Source organism: Octopus sinensis, linkage group LG27, assembly GCF_006345805.1.
Source record: "Octopus sinensis linkage group LG27, ASM634580v1, whole genome shotgun sequence".
NCBI classification, from domain to species: domain Eukaryota; kingdom Metazoa; phylum Mollusca; class Cephalopoda; order Octopoda; family Octopodidae; genus Octopus; species Octopus sinensis.
In genome coordinates, this window is record NC_043023.1 from 14,148,393 (window position 1) to 14,164,076 (window position 15,684).

At 40.2% G+C, this 15,684-nt stretch overlaps 1 protein-coding gene and 1 non-coding gene across 4 annotated transcripts in view; one reads left to right on the forward strand and one right to left on the reverse strand.

The window, feature by feature from the left end:
* The window catches only part of LOC115225330 (mesoderm-specific transcript homolog protein), a 40,430-nt gene that overhangs the window by 7,301 nt on the left and 17,445 nt on the right, over positions 1-15,684 (forward strand). For all 3 annotated transcript variants that reach the window (XM_029796279.2, XM_036513953.1, XM_036513952.1), the window contains exons 2-7: positions 4,570-4,735; positions 6,290-6,369; positions 8,577-8,654; positions 9,957-10,087; positions 11,890-11,942; positions 13,677-13,717. In XM_029796279.2, coding sequence (XP_029652139.1) covers positions 4,588-4,735; positions 6,290-6,369; positions 8,577-8,654; positions 9,957-10,087; positions 11,890-11,942; positions 13,677-13,717 — 531 coding nt within the window. In that variant the 5' untranslated portion in view covers positions 4,570-4,587. The remainder of the gene's footprint in view (positions 1-4,569; positions 4,736-6,289; positions 6,370-8,576; positions 8,655-9,956; positions 10,088-11,889; positions 11,943-13,676; positions 13,718-15,684) is intronic.
* Positions 3,414-3,529, reverse strand: LOC115225521. Its single transcript, XR_003882947.1, has one exon. It is a non-coding gene; the product is annotated as a U6atac minor spliceosomal RNA (small nuclear RNA).

A 15,684-nucleotide genomic window follows, 5' to 3' on the forward strand; every position in this document is an offset into this window, starting at 1 on the left:
CCCACAAGGGGCTACACACAGAGGGGCCAACAAGGACAGACAAATGGATTAAGTCGATTACATCGACCCCAGAGCGTAACTGGTACTTAATTTATCAACCCTGAAAGGATGAAAGGCAAAGTTGACCTCGGCGGAATTTGAACTCAGAACGTAACTGCAGATGAAATACCTATTTCTTTATTACCCACAAGGGGCTACACACAGAGGGGCCAACAAGGACAGACAAATGGATTAAGTCGATTACATCGACCCCAGAGCGTAACTGGTACTTAATTTATCAACCTGAAAGGATGAAAAGGGCAAAGTTGACCTCGGCGGAATTTGAACTCAGAACGTAACTGCAGATGAAATACCTATTTCTTTATTACCCACAAGGGGCTACACACAGAGGGGCCAACAAGGACAGAGGAAATGGATTAAGTCGATTACATCGACCCCAGAGCGTAACTGGTACTTAATTTATCAACCCTGAAAGGATGAAAGGCAAAGTTGACCTCGGCGGAATTTGAACTCAGAACGTAACTGCAGATGAAATACCTATTTCTTTATTACCCACAAGGGGCTACACACAGAGGGGCCAACAAGGACAGACAAATGGATTAGTCGATTACATCGACCCCAGAGCGTAACTGGTACTTAATTATCAACCCTGAAAGGATGAAAGGCAAAGTTGACCTCGGCGGAATTTGAACTCAGAACGTAACTGCAGATGAAATACCTATTTCTTTATTACCCACAAGGGGCTACACACAGAGGGGCCAACAAGGACAGACAAATGGATTAAGTCGATTACATCGACCCCAGAGCGTAACTGGTACTTAATTTATCAACCTGAAAGGATGAAAGGCAAAGTTGACCTCGGCGGATTTGAACTCAGAACGTAACTGCAGATGAAATACCTATTTCTTTATTACCCACAAGGGGCTACACACAGAGGGGCCAACAAGGACAGACAAATGGATTAAGTCGATTATATCGACCCCAGTGCATAACTGGTACTTATTTAATTGACCCCGAAAGGATGAAAGGCAAAGTTGACCTCGGTGGAATTTGAACTCAGAACGTAGCAGCAGACGAAATACGGCTAAGCATTTCACCCGGCGTGCTAACGTTTCTGCCAGCTTGCCGCCTTCATAATGGGCGAAATACCATTAAGAATTTCATCGAGCATGCTAACTATTCTGGCTGCTCATTGCCCTTTTTTTTCATTTTTTGTAAGTACTTGGTGACCCTGTCAGTGCAGGTGCCACTTAAAAGCACTGTAAAAACCTTGCTAAATCTGACCTCGCCTGTGCTTGTGCCACGTAAAAAGCACTAAGTTCACTCTGCAGAATGGTTGGTATTTGGAAGGGTATCATCATCATCCTCATTTAACGTCCGCTTTCCATGCTGGCATGGGTTGGATGATTTGACTGAGGACTGGCGAACCAGATGGGCTGCACCAGGCTCCAATCTTGATCTGGCAGAGTTTCTACAGCTGGATGCCCTTCCTAAAGCCAACCACTCCAAGAGTGTAGAGGATGCTTTTACATGCCACCGGCACGAGGGCCAGTCAGGTGGTACTGGCAACGGCCATGCTCAAATGGTGTTTTTTACGTGCCACCTGTACAGGACCCAGTCCAGCAGCACTGGCAACAACCTCACTCGAATGTTTTTTCATGTATTTCCAGCACAAGTGCCAGTAAGGTGATGCTGGTAACGATCCCGCTCAAATGGTGCTTTTTATGTGCCACCGGTACAGAAGCCAGTTAGCCGCTCTGGCAATGATCACGCTCAGATGGTGCTCTTAGCGCTCCACTAGCACAGATGACAGTCATCAAATTTTTTTATCCAGCTGTAAAAATTCTGCCAAAACAGTCACAAAAGTCTGGTGCAGGTTTCTGCCTGGCTGCCTCTTGAGAAACCTATTTCTTTATTACCCACAAGGGGCTAAACATAGAGGGGCCAAACAAGGACAGAAAAACGGATTAAGTCAACTACATTGACACCAGTGCGTAACTGGTACTTAATTATCGACCCCGAAAGGATGAAAGGCAAAGTCGACCTCGGCAGAATTTGAACTCAGAACGTAACAGCAGACGAAATACCGCTAAGCATTTCACCTAGCGTGCTAACGTTTCTGCCAGTTTCACAAGACTATCATCATTATCATCATCATTTAACATCCACCTTCCATGCTAGCATGGGTGGGATAGTTTCACAAAGCTAACGTTTCGGGGTCGATTAAATAAGTACCAGTTACGCACTGGGGTCAATATAATCGACTTAATCCGTTTGTCTGTCTTTGTTTGTCCTTTCTGTGTTTAGCTCCTTGTGGGTAGTAAAGAAATAGGATTGTGGTTTCAATTCCTAGACCAGGCGGTGCTTTGTGTTCTTGAGCCAAACACTTCATCTTGCATTGCTCTGCAATCACGTTAACGCCTTGCTCAAGAACACAACACGCAGCCCGGTCTTGTGAAACTATCCCACCCATGCTAGCATGGAAGGTGGATGTTAAATGATGATGATAATGATGATAGTCTTTCCCATTGAAGATGATGTATGAAGGTTTGGCTTTTGCCAAGTGGCCTGCTCAAATGCTTTGTTTATAGTGATCAAATGCTCATGCTGCACAGGTTGCATGAACAAGTGCACGAATGCCCCTAAATGTAAAATGGCTGCAACCTAGTAAGCAAGATGATCAAGCAAAGATGTCTGTGGCTATCTGGTCATTGTGTATGCCACCCAGAATTGGAAGCATCCAAACTAGTGTTGTGGGACCCAGTTCATGGTGGTGTAAGCAGAGGAAAAAGTTGTCACACTTGCATTGGCAACTTGAGTGCAGACACTGGTTTTGGAATGTATCAAGGACCAGGAACTTGCAGTAGTGATGATGGAGTAAGAAGTGTGGCAGGAGGACTTTATTGCTGTGGCCTGGGTTGGAATCTGGTAATAATAATAATAATAGTACTAATATAGATAGATAGAATGTGTGAAGGTGCATGGCTCAGTGGTAAGAGCGTTGAACTTACGACCGTGAGGGTGTGAGTTCGAATCCCAGACCGGGCTACGTGTTGTGTTCTTGAGCAAGGCGTTAACGTGATTGCAGAGCAATGCAAGATGAAGTGTTTGGCTCAAGAACACAAAGCACCGCCTGGTCTAGGAATTGAAACCACAATCCTATTTCTTTACTACCCACAAGGAGCTAAACACAGAGAGGACAAACAAGGACAGACAAACGGATTAAGTCGATTATATTGACCCCAGTGCGTAACTGGTACTTATTTAATCGACCCCGAAAAGATGAAAGGCAAAATCGACCTCGGCGGAATTTGAACTCAGAATGTAGCAGCAGATGAAATACAGCTGCACATTTCGCCCGGCGTGCTAACCTTCCTGCCAGCTCGCCGCCTTTTTTTTTTTTTTTTTCATCTAATAAAAATAAGTTGCCCTAAAGTAGAGAGCAATGCCCATATGTGTTAGAAAGATCGATTGATCCCTTCCGTCCTTGTCAAGTGGAGTGCTAGCCGTCTCTCCTTTTTTGCAATTGAACTAATCCTATGACTGGCACCCGGCAGATGCCAGGACCCCTGGACTGGTGATACGTAAAAAGCACCATCCGAATCGTGGCCGATGCCAGTGCCGCCTCGACTGGCTTCTGTGCTGGTGGCTCATAAAATGCACCAATCCAACTGTGGCTGTTGCCGGCCTCGCCTGGCACATGTGCAGGTGGCACGTAAAAAGCACCCACTACACTCACGGAGTGGTTGTCATTAGGAAGGGCATCCAGCTGTAGAAACACTGCCAGATAAGACTGGAGCCTGGTGCAGCCATCTGGTTTCCCAGATCCCCGGTCGAACCATCCAACCCATGCTAGCATGGAAGGTGGATGTTAAATGATGATGATGTTGATAAACTTTCCCATTGAAGACGATGTATGAATGTTTGGCATTTGCCAAGTGGCCTGCACAAATGCTTTGTTTATAATGATCAAATGCTCGTGCTGCACAGGTTGCACAAACAAGTGCACTGTGTAGCATGCATCAGGTGTTGACGTGATTGCAGAGCAACACAAGATGAAGTGTTTTGCTCAACAACACAAAGCACCACCTGATCTAGGAATTGAAACCACAATCCTGCAATCATGAGTGCAACGCCCTAACCAGTAGGTCATGCTCCCCATCATCATCATCATCACCATCATCATTTAGCGTCCGCTTTCCATGCTAGCATGGGTTGGATGGTTCGACCGGGGTCTGGGAAGCCAGGAGGCTGCACCAGGCTCCAGTCTGATCTGGCAGTGTCTCTACGGCTGGATGCCCTTCCTAACGCCAACCACTCCGTGAGTGTAGTGGGTGCTTTTTACGTACCACCGGCACGGAGGCCAGTCGAGGCGGCACTGGCAACAGCCATGTTCGGATGGTTCTTTTACGTGCCGCCAGCACAGGTATCACAACTACAATTTCCATTGATTTTTGATCGATTTCGATTTCACTTGCCTCAACAGGTCTTCACAAGCAGAGTTTTGTGTCCCAAGAAGGAAAAGGTATAATAATGATAACCTCTGACCGTACTATTTCTCTGTTTCAGAAGCTGACCTGCTAGACAATGCATTCGATGTACGTGCTTGTCGGTTTCCTTCTTGTCCTCGATATATTTCTCTATAAACCAGCGCCCTCGCTCACCCCAAATTTGAAGTTGTGGCATGACAAGGGAGACTTTTACACCTACAAACACTTCCATATTTTCTACATAGGTGAGTCTCCCTGTTTTTATCTACTCTCTGTTTCACTCTGTCCTTTATACTCTCTTTTACTCTTTTACTTGTTTCAGTCATTTGACTGCGGCCATGCTGGAGCACCGCCTTTAGTCGAGCAGATCGACCCCGAGACTTATACTTTGTAAGCCTAGTACTTATCCTATCGGTCTCTTTTTACCGAACCGCTAAGTGACGGGGACGTAAACACACCAGCATCGGTTGTCAAGCGATGTTGGTGGGGGGGGGACAAACACACACACACAAACGCATACATATATATATATGTGGAGGCGCAATGGCCTAGTGGTTAGGGCAGCGGACTCGCGGTCGTAGGATCGCGGTTTCGATTCCCAGACCGGGCATTGTGAGTGTTTATTGAGCGAAAACACCTAAAGCTCCACGAGGCTCCGGCAGGGGATGGTGGCGATCCCTGCTGTACTCTTTCACCACAACTTTCTTTCACTCTTTCTTCTGTTGGCCTGCTCGCTTAGCCAGCAGGGTGGTGTCATTGGAAGGCTAAAACAATGCGAACGCATTGTGACCAGTGATGTGTAACTACATCTGATAGCCTGGTCGAAAAAAAAAAATATATATATATATGACGGGCTTCTTTTATTTTCCGTCTACCAAATCCACTCACAAGGCATTGGTTGGCCCGGGGCTATAGTAGAAGACACTTGCCCAAGGTGCCACGCAGTGGTACTGAACCCGGAACCATGTTGTTGGTAAACAAGCTACTTACCACACAGCCACTCTTCACTTGTTTTAGTCTTTAGACTGTGGCCATGCTGGGGCACTGCCCTGGATAACACTCAGCCAAATCAACCCCTGCACTTATTCCGTTTTTTGGAGACTGGTACTTATTCTATTGGTCTCTTCTGACGAATTGTTAAGTTTCAGGGATGGAAACACACCAACACCGGCTGTCAAGCTGTGGTTGGGGGCACAGAAATAGTTTCAACAGATCAAGAATTTTATTTTGTATGGTATTTAATAAACCTGTACTAATCTCTGTTGTCCAGGTGTGGCTGTGTGGTTAGGAAGCTTGTTTCACAAACACATTGGTTTTGGGTTCAATCCCACTGCACAGCACTTTAGGCAAGCATCTTCTACTATAAGACCTTTTGGGTGAATTTGGTAGGGGGAAACTGTGTAGAAGCTTGCCACTTGTGTATGTGTGTGGGGGGGCTTGTTTTTTTTCCCCCCGTCTCCCATTGTTTGACAACTGGTTTTGGTTTGTTCCTGTTTCCCATAACTTAGCAGTTCAGCAAAAGAGACTAACAGAATAAACGCCACGCTTCAAAGCAAAAATTAGTACTAGGGTCACTTTGGAAGTGCCCCAGCATGGAAATTTAATGACTGAAGCAATTAAAAGATACAAGGTAGATTTGTGCCAGTGGAGTCTGTTTTATTAAATAAACACACACACACACACACATATGCACTTGTGGTGCCCCCTAGTGGTCAAAGCTGATTACAAGGGGAGATAATCATATGTACATATATAAACTTGTCTGTCTGTGTCTCATTGCTCCACTCTGATTATTTCAGATGAACAGACGTCTGTAAATAATACCCAAATATTAGTGTGTTTACATGGATATCCCACCTCCAGCTATGACTGGGTCAAGGTTAGTGTTTTCTTTATTTGTATTTAATGTTTTTATCATCACCATCACCACATCTATCTTTAAGATAGCATGTTACTCTCTTTACTCTTTTACTTGTTTCAGTCATTTGACTGCGGCCATGCTGGAGCACCGCCTTTAGTCGAGCAAATCGACCCCGGGACTTATTCTTTTGTAAGCCCAGTACTTATTCTATCGGTCTGTTTTGCCGAACCGCTAAGTGACGGGGACGTAAACACACCAGCATCGGTTGTCAAGCAATGCTAGGGGGACAAACACAGACACACATACACACACATACACACACACACACACATATATATATATATATATATATATATATATATATATATATATATATATATATATATATATTTATATATATATATATATATTTATATATATATATATATATATATATTTATATATATATATATATATATATTTATATATATATATATATATATTTATATATATATATACATATACATATATACGACAGGCTTCTTTCAGTTTCCGTCTACCAAATCCACTCACAAGGCATTGGTCGGCCCGGGGCTATAGCAGAAGACACTTGCCCAAGGTGCCACGCAGTGGGACTGAACCCGGAACCATGTGGTTGGTTAGCAAGCTACTTACCACACAGCCACCTCTGCGCCTATGTTAGCACATCTTATGACCATCGTTGTCATCATCATCATCATAAACATTATTTCTGCATCCACTTGCCTCGAATATTAAAAAAATAAGCACTGGGGTCGATTCATTCAGCTAAAATTTCTTGAAGGTAGTGCTCCAGCATGGCTGCAGGTCACTGACTGAAGCAAGTAAAAGATAAATACTATATATTTATATGCAATGGGTTTCTTTCAGTTTTAAATTGAACCAAATTTATTGGCAGGAGAAGAGCACAATGTGCTTAAGCCATGTAAAAAAAGAAAACAGTTATATATAGTTATTGTTATATACAGTTATATATACAGTTACTGTTATATACAGTTATATATACAGTTATTGTTATATACAGTTATATACAATTATATATACAGTTATTGTTATATGCAGTTATATACAGTTATATATACAGTTATTGTTATATGCAGTTATATATACAGTTATACATAGTTATATACAGTTATATATACAGTTATTGTTATATGCAGTTATATATACAGTTATACATAGTTATATACAGTTATATATACAGTTATTGTTATATGCAGTTATATGTTATATATAGTTATTGTTATATACAGTTATTTTTATATACATTTATACATAGTTATATGCAGTTATATATAGTTATATACAGTTATATATACAGTTATTGTTATATGCAGTTATATATACAGTTATACATAGTTATATACAGTTATATATACAGTTATTGTTATATGCAGTTATATATAGTTATATATAGTTATATATAGTTATTGTTATATACAGTTATTTTTATATACATTTATACATAGTTATATGCAGTTATATATAGTTAAATACAGTTATATATACAGTTAATGTTATAAACAGTTATATATAGTTATTGCTATATACAGTTATACATAGTTATATACAGTTATATATAATTATATACAGTTATATATAGTTATTGCTATATACAGTTATACATAGTTATATACAGTTATATATAATTATATACAGTTATATATAGTTATTGCTATATACAGTTATACATAGTTATATACAGTTATATATAATTATATACAGTTATATATAATTATATACAGTTATATATAGTTATTGCTATATACAGTTATATATAGTTATTGCTATATACAGTTATACATAGTTATATACAGTTATATATAATTATATACAGTTATATATAGTTATTGCTATATACAGTTATACATAGTTATATACAGTTATATATAATTATATACAGTTATATATAATTATATACAGTTATATATAGTTATTGCTATATACAGTTATATATAGTTATTGCTATATACAGTTATACATAGTTATATACAGTTATATATAATTATATACAGTTATATATAATTATATACAGTTATATATAGTTATTGCTATATACAGTTATATATACAGCTTCATTTTCCTATGACCTGTACCATCTTGCTAATAATCTGTGGAATATCTAAGTACAGTTGTTTCTCCTTTTCTTTTAAAAATTATACTTTTAACTTTTTTTTGTTTTTTTCTATATCTCCTCCGCCTTAAAGATTCATGATGATCTGGTCAAGATGTTTTCAAGGGTCATCTACATTGATTTCCTTGGGTTTGGTTTCTCTGATAAACCTGTGAGTATTTAGTTCCCTTTTTGTTATTGTTGCTTCTTTTTTTTTTCTTTACTTGATACTATCATCATCGTCATCATTATGTCATCATTATCATCGTCATCATCACCATCACTGCTGTTATCATCATCATCACCATTGTCATCATCATCATTATCATTGTTGTCCTTGTCATCGTTACTGTCATTGTCACACATCGTCACTATCATCAGTGGTGTCATTTTTGTCATCATCGTCATAGTTTTGATGTCCTCATGCCTGTGCTTCCATGGCCTAAGTGGAATTTGTTGAGACATTTTCTACAGTTGGATGCCCTTCCTGTCCTTTCTGTCAAAGAGCATACGCTCAAAACATTAAAGACTTTTCACTTCCCGAGCTTTATATTTATACACATGTTTGTTGTCTACACCACCTGTCTTAGTCTTTTGTTTATTTGTGAATTCTCCCTACAGATATATATACATATATATATATATATATATATATATATATATATATATATATATATATATATATATATATATATATACATATATATATATATATATATATATATATATATATATATATATATACATATATATATATACATATATATATATATATATATATACATATATATATATATATATATATATATATATATATATATATATATATATATATTGCCTTACTGGCTCATGAAACCAGAGTCGCCTTACTGGCACTTGTGCTGGTGGCACATAAAAGCACCCACTACACTCTTGGAGTGGTTGGCATTAGGAAGGGCATCCAGCTGTAGAAACTCTGCCAGATCAGATTGAAGCCTGGTGCAGCCATCTGGTTCACCAGTCGTCAGTCAAATTGTCCAACCCATGCTAGCATGGAAAGTGGATGTTAAATGATGATGATATATATATATATATATATATATATATACATACATACATACATGATGGGCTTCTTTCAGTTTCCATCTACCATCTCCACTCACAAGGCTTTGGTCGGCCCGCTATAGTTGAAGACACTTCCCAAGGTACCACACAGTGGGACTGAACCTGGAACCATGTGGTTGGGAAGCAAACTTCTTACCACACAGCCACGCCTGACTCTTTTATATCACTTCTATTGACTCTCCTATTTTATGACTCTCCTAGTATATATTACTACCTATTGACTCTCCCACGTTACTTTATTACCATTTGACTCTCATATTTTATCATTAGTTGATTCTCATTTTACTACCTATTGACTCCCCTATTTTATGACTCTCCAAGTATAGATTTCCATCCTTCTCATTGTTATTGCTGTTCTTATTATTCACAGAGACACTACAAGTACACCATCGCGGAGCAAGCTGACATCATTGAAGCTTTCTTAGAGTCCAATGGAATTGACAGTTACCACATACTGAGTCACGACTATGGTGACACAGTGGCACTGGAGTTACTGAGCAGGTGAGATGACGATGATGATAATGATGTTTATATTGGATATAAATGTTTGAACGGCAGTTTTTTAAAATAATTTCCACGTAACTAAACACTTTTAAACTTCGTATACTGGTAGAATGTGTTTATAAAACATCTTTTTCTCTTGGCTTTATTGAGAAAATTCTATAGTTTGTAAGATATTTGTTGCTTTTTTTTCTTCAATTTCTGCAATTTCAACCAATCAATGACATCTATTGAGGTGAAAACATTCTGTGTCGTATAAATATGTCCCTCGTTTAAGAAACAGATTGGGTTTATTTATATTTCTGAAGAAAAAAAGATACCCTTCCCCCCAACCCAAACCCTAACCCTAAAACAGATTGAAATGCAATAGATCGATACTAGGGTCATAATTATGAGTGACAATTTCATATGACACCGCTAGAAAAAACTGCCGTTCAAACGGAAAAGATCCCTTATATTCATCTACAACACTAACACATAATATTACTGCTACTATTAATACTACTACTACAGACAGCTATATTAACTTCTTCACCACCAAACCAAGAAAAAGGATAGTGGTAGTAATAGTACCACCTCCTATACTAATGGTTCTCAGACATTTTTTGACCTGTTTTACTCAGATGGATCCTCTTGGCCATTTCATATTTTAAAAAATCCTGCTATATATTTACAATTAAATATTAGGAATTGTATAAAACAAATTGTTAAAAATGAGACCATAACCTCGTGGCCTATGCCAGGGGTGTAACCAACCCACTGATGTGTACCTTTCCTACACTGGACTCTTAACTCTGCTTGAGGCAAGTGAAATCGAAATTGAAATCAAATTTGATGACAGGCATCTGTGCTAGCGGAGCGCTAAGAGCACCATCCGAGTGTGATCGTTGCCAGAGCAGCAAATTGGCTTCCGTGCCGGTGGCACGTAAAAGGCACAATTTGAGCGTGATCGTTAACTGCTTCACCTTACTGGCACTTGTGCTGGTAGTACATGAAAAAACATTCGAGTGAGGTTGTTGCCAGTGCTGCTGGACTGGGTCCTGTGCAGGTGGCACATAAAAAACACCATTTGAGCGTGGCCGTTGCCAGTACTGCCTAACTGGCCCTTGTGCCAGTGGTACGTAAAAGCACCCACTACACTCTCGGAGTGGTTGGCATTAGGAAGGGCATCCACCTGTAGAAATTCTGCCAGATCAGATTGGAGCCTCTGTGTGTAGTCGCTTGTGGGCAATAAAGAAATAAGAAATGTTAACACACCAGGTGAAATGCTTGGCTACTCAGAATGTAGCAGCTGATGAAATACCGCTAAGCATTTCACCTGCCTCTACGTTCTGAGTTCAAATTCCGCGAAGGTCGACTTTGCCTTTTGTCCTTTCGGGGTCGATTAAATAAGTACCAGTTACGCACTGAGGTTGATATAATCGACTTAATCCGTTTGTCTGTCCTTGTTTGTCCCCTCTATGTTTAACCCCTTGTGGGCAATATAGAAATAAGAAACGTTAGCACACCAGGCGAAATGTTTAGCGGTATTTCGTCTGCTGCTACATTCTGAGTTCAAATTCCACCAAGGTCGACTTTGCCTTTCATCTTTTCGGGGTCGATTAAATAAGTACCAGATATAATCGACTTAATCCGTTTGTCCTTGTTTGTCCCCTCTATGTTTAACCCCCTGTGGGCAATAAAGAAATAAATATTGCAATATAGTCTAGGGCCGTGTTTCTCAACTCTTTTTATGCCTAAGGGCCCCTTTGCTACTACCATCACTCATTTCACCTCATGTTTTTTTGTCTTTTTTTATTCAGATTTAACAGCAACAAAGGAAAGAAGATTGTGTCTCTGGCCATGATGAATGGAGGTGGGTACAGTCTTGTTGTTGATGGTGATGATGGTGCTCACTATTACTTGATTATTATGTAAGAAGCAATGCAATGCTGATAGAAACCTGCTTTTCAATAGATATATGTGTACGTGTACTTATGCATACCTTTCCTTCTTGGGACACAAAACTCTACATGAAGACCTGTTGAGGCAAGTAGAAATCAAATCGAAATTGATCAACATCAATGGAAATTGCAGCTGTGATACCAGTGCCAGTGGCACGTAAGCGAACCATCCGAATGTGGCTGTTGCCAGCCTCGCCTGGCCCCCGTGCCGGTGGCACGTAAAAAGCACCATCCGACTGTGGCCGTTTGCCAGCCCCGTCTGGCACATAAAAAGCACCCACTACACTCATGGAGTGGTTGGCGTTAGGAAGGGCATCCAGCCGTAGAAACATTGCCAGATCAGACTGGGCCTGATGCGGCCTTCCGGCTTCCCAGACCCCAGTTGAACTGTCCAACTCATGCTAGCATGGAAAGCGGACGCTAAATGAAAATGATGTGTGTATGTCTGTGTTTACTTAAGTGTGGATTGTGTGTCTGTTATTCTACACCAACGGCAGTATGTACATGGATGTTTGTCATTAGCATCACCATCGTTTAACCCTTTCGTTACTGTATTTATTTTGAGATGCTCTGTGTTTCTTTCAATTACTTTAAATATAACAAAGAACTTAGTAAACTAACTTAGTTATCATTCAACTAGTGTTAGGAACATAAATTGTGACTAAGGTTTGGTGGAAGATTTTTATTCAAAACTTATGAAAACAAGACATTTGTATTACAGAACCAGAGGTAGCTTCAGCTGGGTTGGTAATGAAAGGGTTAAGAATTGTTTCTCTATTATATATCTTAACCCTTTCAATTATTTTAAATATAACAAAGAATTTAGTAAAATAACTTAGTTATCATTAAGCTAGTGTTAGGAACATAAATTGTGACTAAGGTTTGGTGGAAGATTTTAATTAAGAACTTATGAAAACAAGACATTTGTACTACAGAGCCAGAGGTGGTTTCAGCCGGGTTGGTAACGAAAGGGTTAATGTCCATTTCCAATGTTGCCATGGTTTTGCCGGTTTGACAGGAGCTGGGAAGGCAGGGACCCACGCCAGCTTTCATCATCTGTTTTGGCTAGTGGAGCGCTAAGAGCACCATCTGAGTGTGATCGTTGCCAGAACAGTAAACTGGCTTCCGTGCTGGTGGCACATAAACAAGCACCATTCGAGCGTGATCGTTACCAGCGTCACCTTACTGACACTTCAATATATAGCTGTCTTCACTAATATATGCCTTACATGTCCAGACCAATGCATTCTCCCCTCCTGCAAACCACATTTAATCCCTCTTATGCCTAACTTTTCTCTCAACACATATTGATGTAAGCAATAATAAATCTCTGAACGAGATGTAAACAGTAACTGCACGGCAATGTAAGGTATACGGACTCCCTTCATTGAAAATCGGTGATTGCCGTACGCCGAAGACAGGCAAATACCTAGAAACTGCAGTCCGTGCGTATCACTTAGGTTGACGAAAGAGGGATGATATCTCTTTGCAAATATCATAAGGGCACAGAAAGTGTGCCTAAAGCCAGCTGGAGACGATGATCTCCTGGGGCTAAATGCTACAGTAACACCCACCCTTTGTGGTTAGCCATATTGAGATGGCTAGTATACCTTACATATTGATGTAATTTTTTCTCTTTTCTGCAGGAATTTTTCCAGAAACTAACAATCCGAGACCAATCCAAAAGGTAAGATATCTGAACTTCTCCCTCTTCAGCACATAAATACGGACATCATTGGTGTTCTGGAATTGTTGCATTGACAAGGAAATCTTTTTTCATAATTTGGGATTTCACAACCTGAAATCTGTTGTTCCATTAACTTCTGTGTCGCATAACACAGAAAAGCAATGGGGAAAATAGCCCCTGTATCATGCAATTTTACATTCAAATTCCGCCGAGGTCGACTTTGCCTTTCATCCTTTCGGGGTTGATTAAATAAGTACCAGATATCCACTGGGGTCGATATAATTGACTTAATAGCTTTGTCTGTCCTTGCTTGTCTCCTCTGTGTTTAGCCCCTTGTGGGTAGTAAAGAAATAGGTATTTCATCTACTGCTACGTTCTGAGTTCAAATTCCGCCGAGGTCGACTTTGCCTTTCATCCTTTCGGGGTCGATTAAATAAGTACCAGATATCCACTGGGGTCGATATAATTGACTTAATAGCTTTGTCTGTCCTTGCTTGTCTCCTCTGTGTTTAGCCCCTTGTGGGTAGTAAAGAAATAGGTATTTCATCTACTGCTACGTTCTGAGTTCAAATTCCGCCGAGGTCGACTTTGCCTTTCATCCTTTCGGGGTCGATTAAATAAGTACCAGATATCCACTGGGGTCGATATAATTGACTTAATAGCTTTGTCTGTCCTTGCTTGTCTCCTCTGTGTTTAGCCCCTTGTGGGTAGTAAAGAAATAGGTATTTCATCTACTGCTACGTTCTGAGTTCAAATTCCGCCGAGGTCGACTTTGCCTTTCATCCTTTCGGGGTCGATTAAATAAGTACCAGATATCCACTGAGGTCGATATAATTGACTTAATAGCTTCGTCTGTCCTTGCTTGTCTCCTCTGTGTTTAGCCCCTTGTGGGTAGTAAAGAAATAGGTATTTCATCTACTGCTACGTTCTGAGTTCAAATTCCGCCGAGGTCAACTTTGCCTTTCATCCTTTCATGGTCGATAAATTAAGTACCAGTTATGCACTGGGGTCAATATAATCGACTTAATCCCTTTGTCTATCCTCACTTGTCCCCTCTGTGTTTAGCCCCTTGTGGGTAGTAAAGAAATAAGAAGCTTGCTTCCTAACCACATGGTGAATATTGATGAAGATTATACACACACATACACACACATACATGTGTGTGTGTATATATATGTATATGTGAATTCGCATGGCTTAGTGGTTAAGGTACTGCACTCACTATTGCAAGATTGTGGGTTCAATTCTCAGACCAGGCGTTGCATTGTGTTATGTTCTTGAGCAAGGCACTTCATTTCATGTTGCTTCGCAATCATTTTGACATCTGACATGTGGCAACCAGTTGCACCTGTACAGGTAATGTCGATCTGATGGAGGGAGTGAGCTTACCTCAACACAAACATCTGATCACTATAAACAAATCATCTGTGTGGTTGTTCGGTAAGAAATTGTCAAACCCTCATACGTTGTCAAATGACGGGAGAGCCCGTCATTATATATATATATATATATATATAAATAAGAAAATGGAGAAACAAATTCATTTCGTTCATCAACTTACGGATATTACAATTTTACATTATTAATTATACAATGGCCCAGTGGTTAGGGTAGCGGACTCGCGGTCATAGGATCGCGGTTTCGATTCCCAGACCAGGCGTTGTGAGTGTTTATTGAGCGAAAACACATAAAGCTCCACGAGGCTCCGGCAGGGGATGGTGGTGATCCCTGCTGTACTCTTTCACCACAACTTTCTCTCACTCTTACTTCCTGTTTCTGTTGTACCTGTATTTCAAAGGGCCGGCCTTGTCACTCTCTGTGTCACGCTGAATATCCCCGAGAACTACGTTAAGGGTACACGTGTCTGTGGAGTGCTCAGCCACTTACACGTTAATTTCACGAGCAGGCTGTTCCTTTGATTCGGATCAACCGGAACCCTCGTCGTCGTAACCGACGGAGTGCTTCCA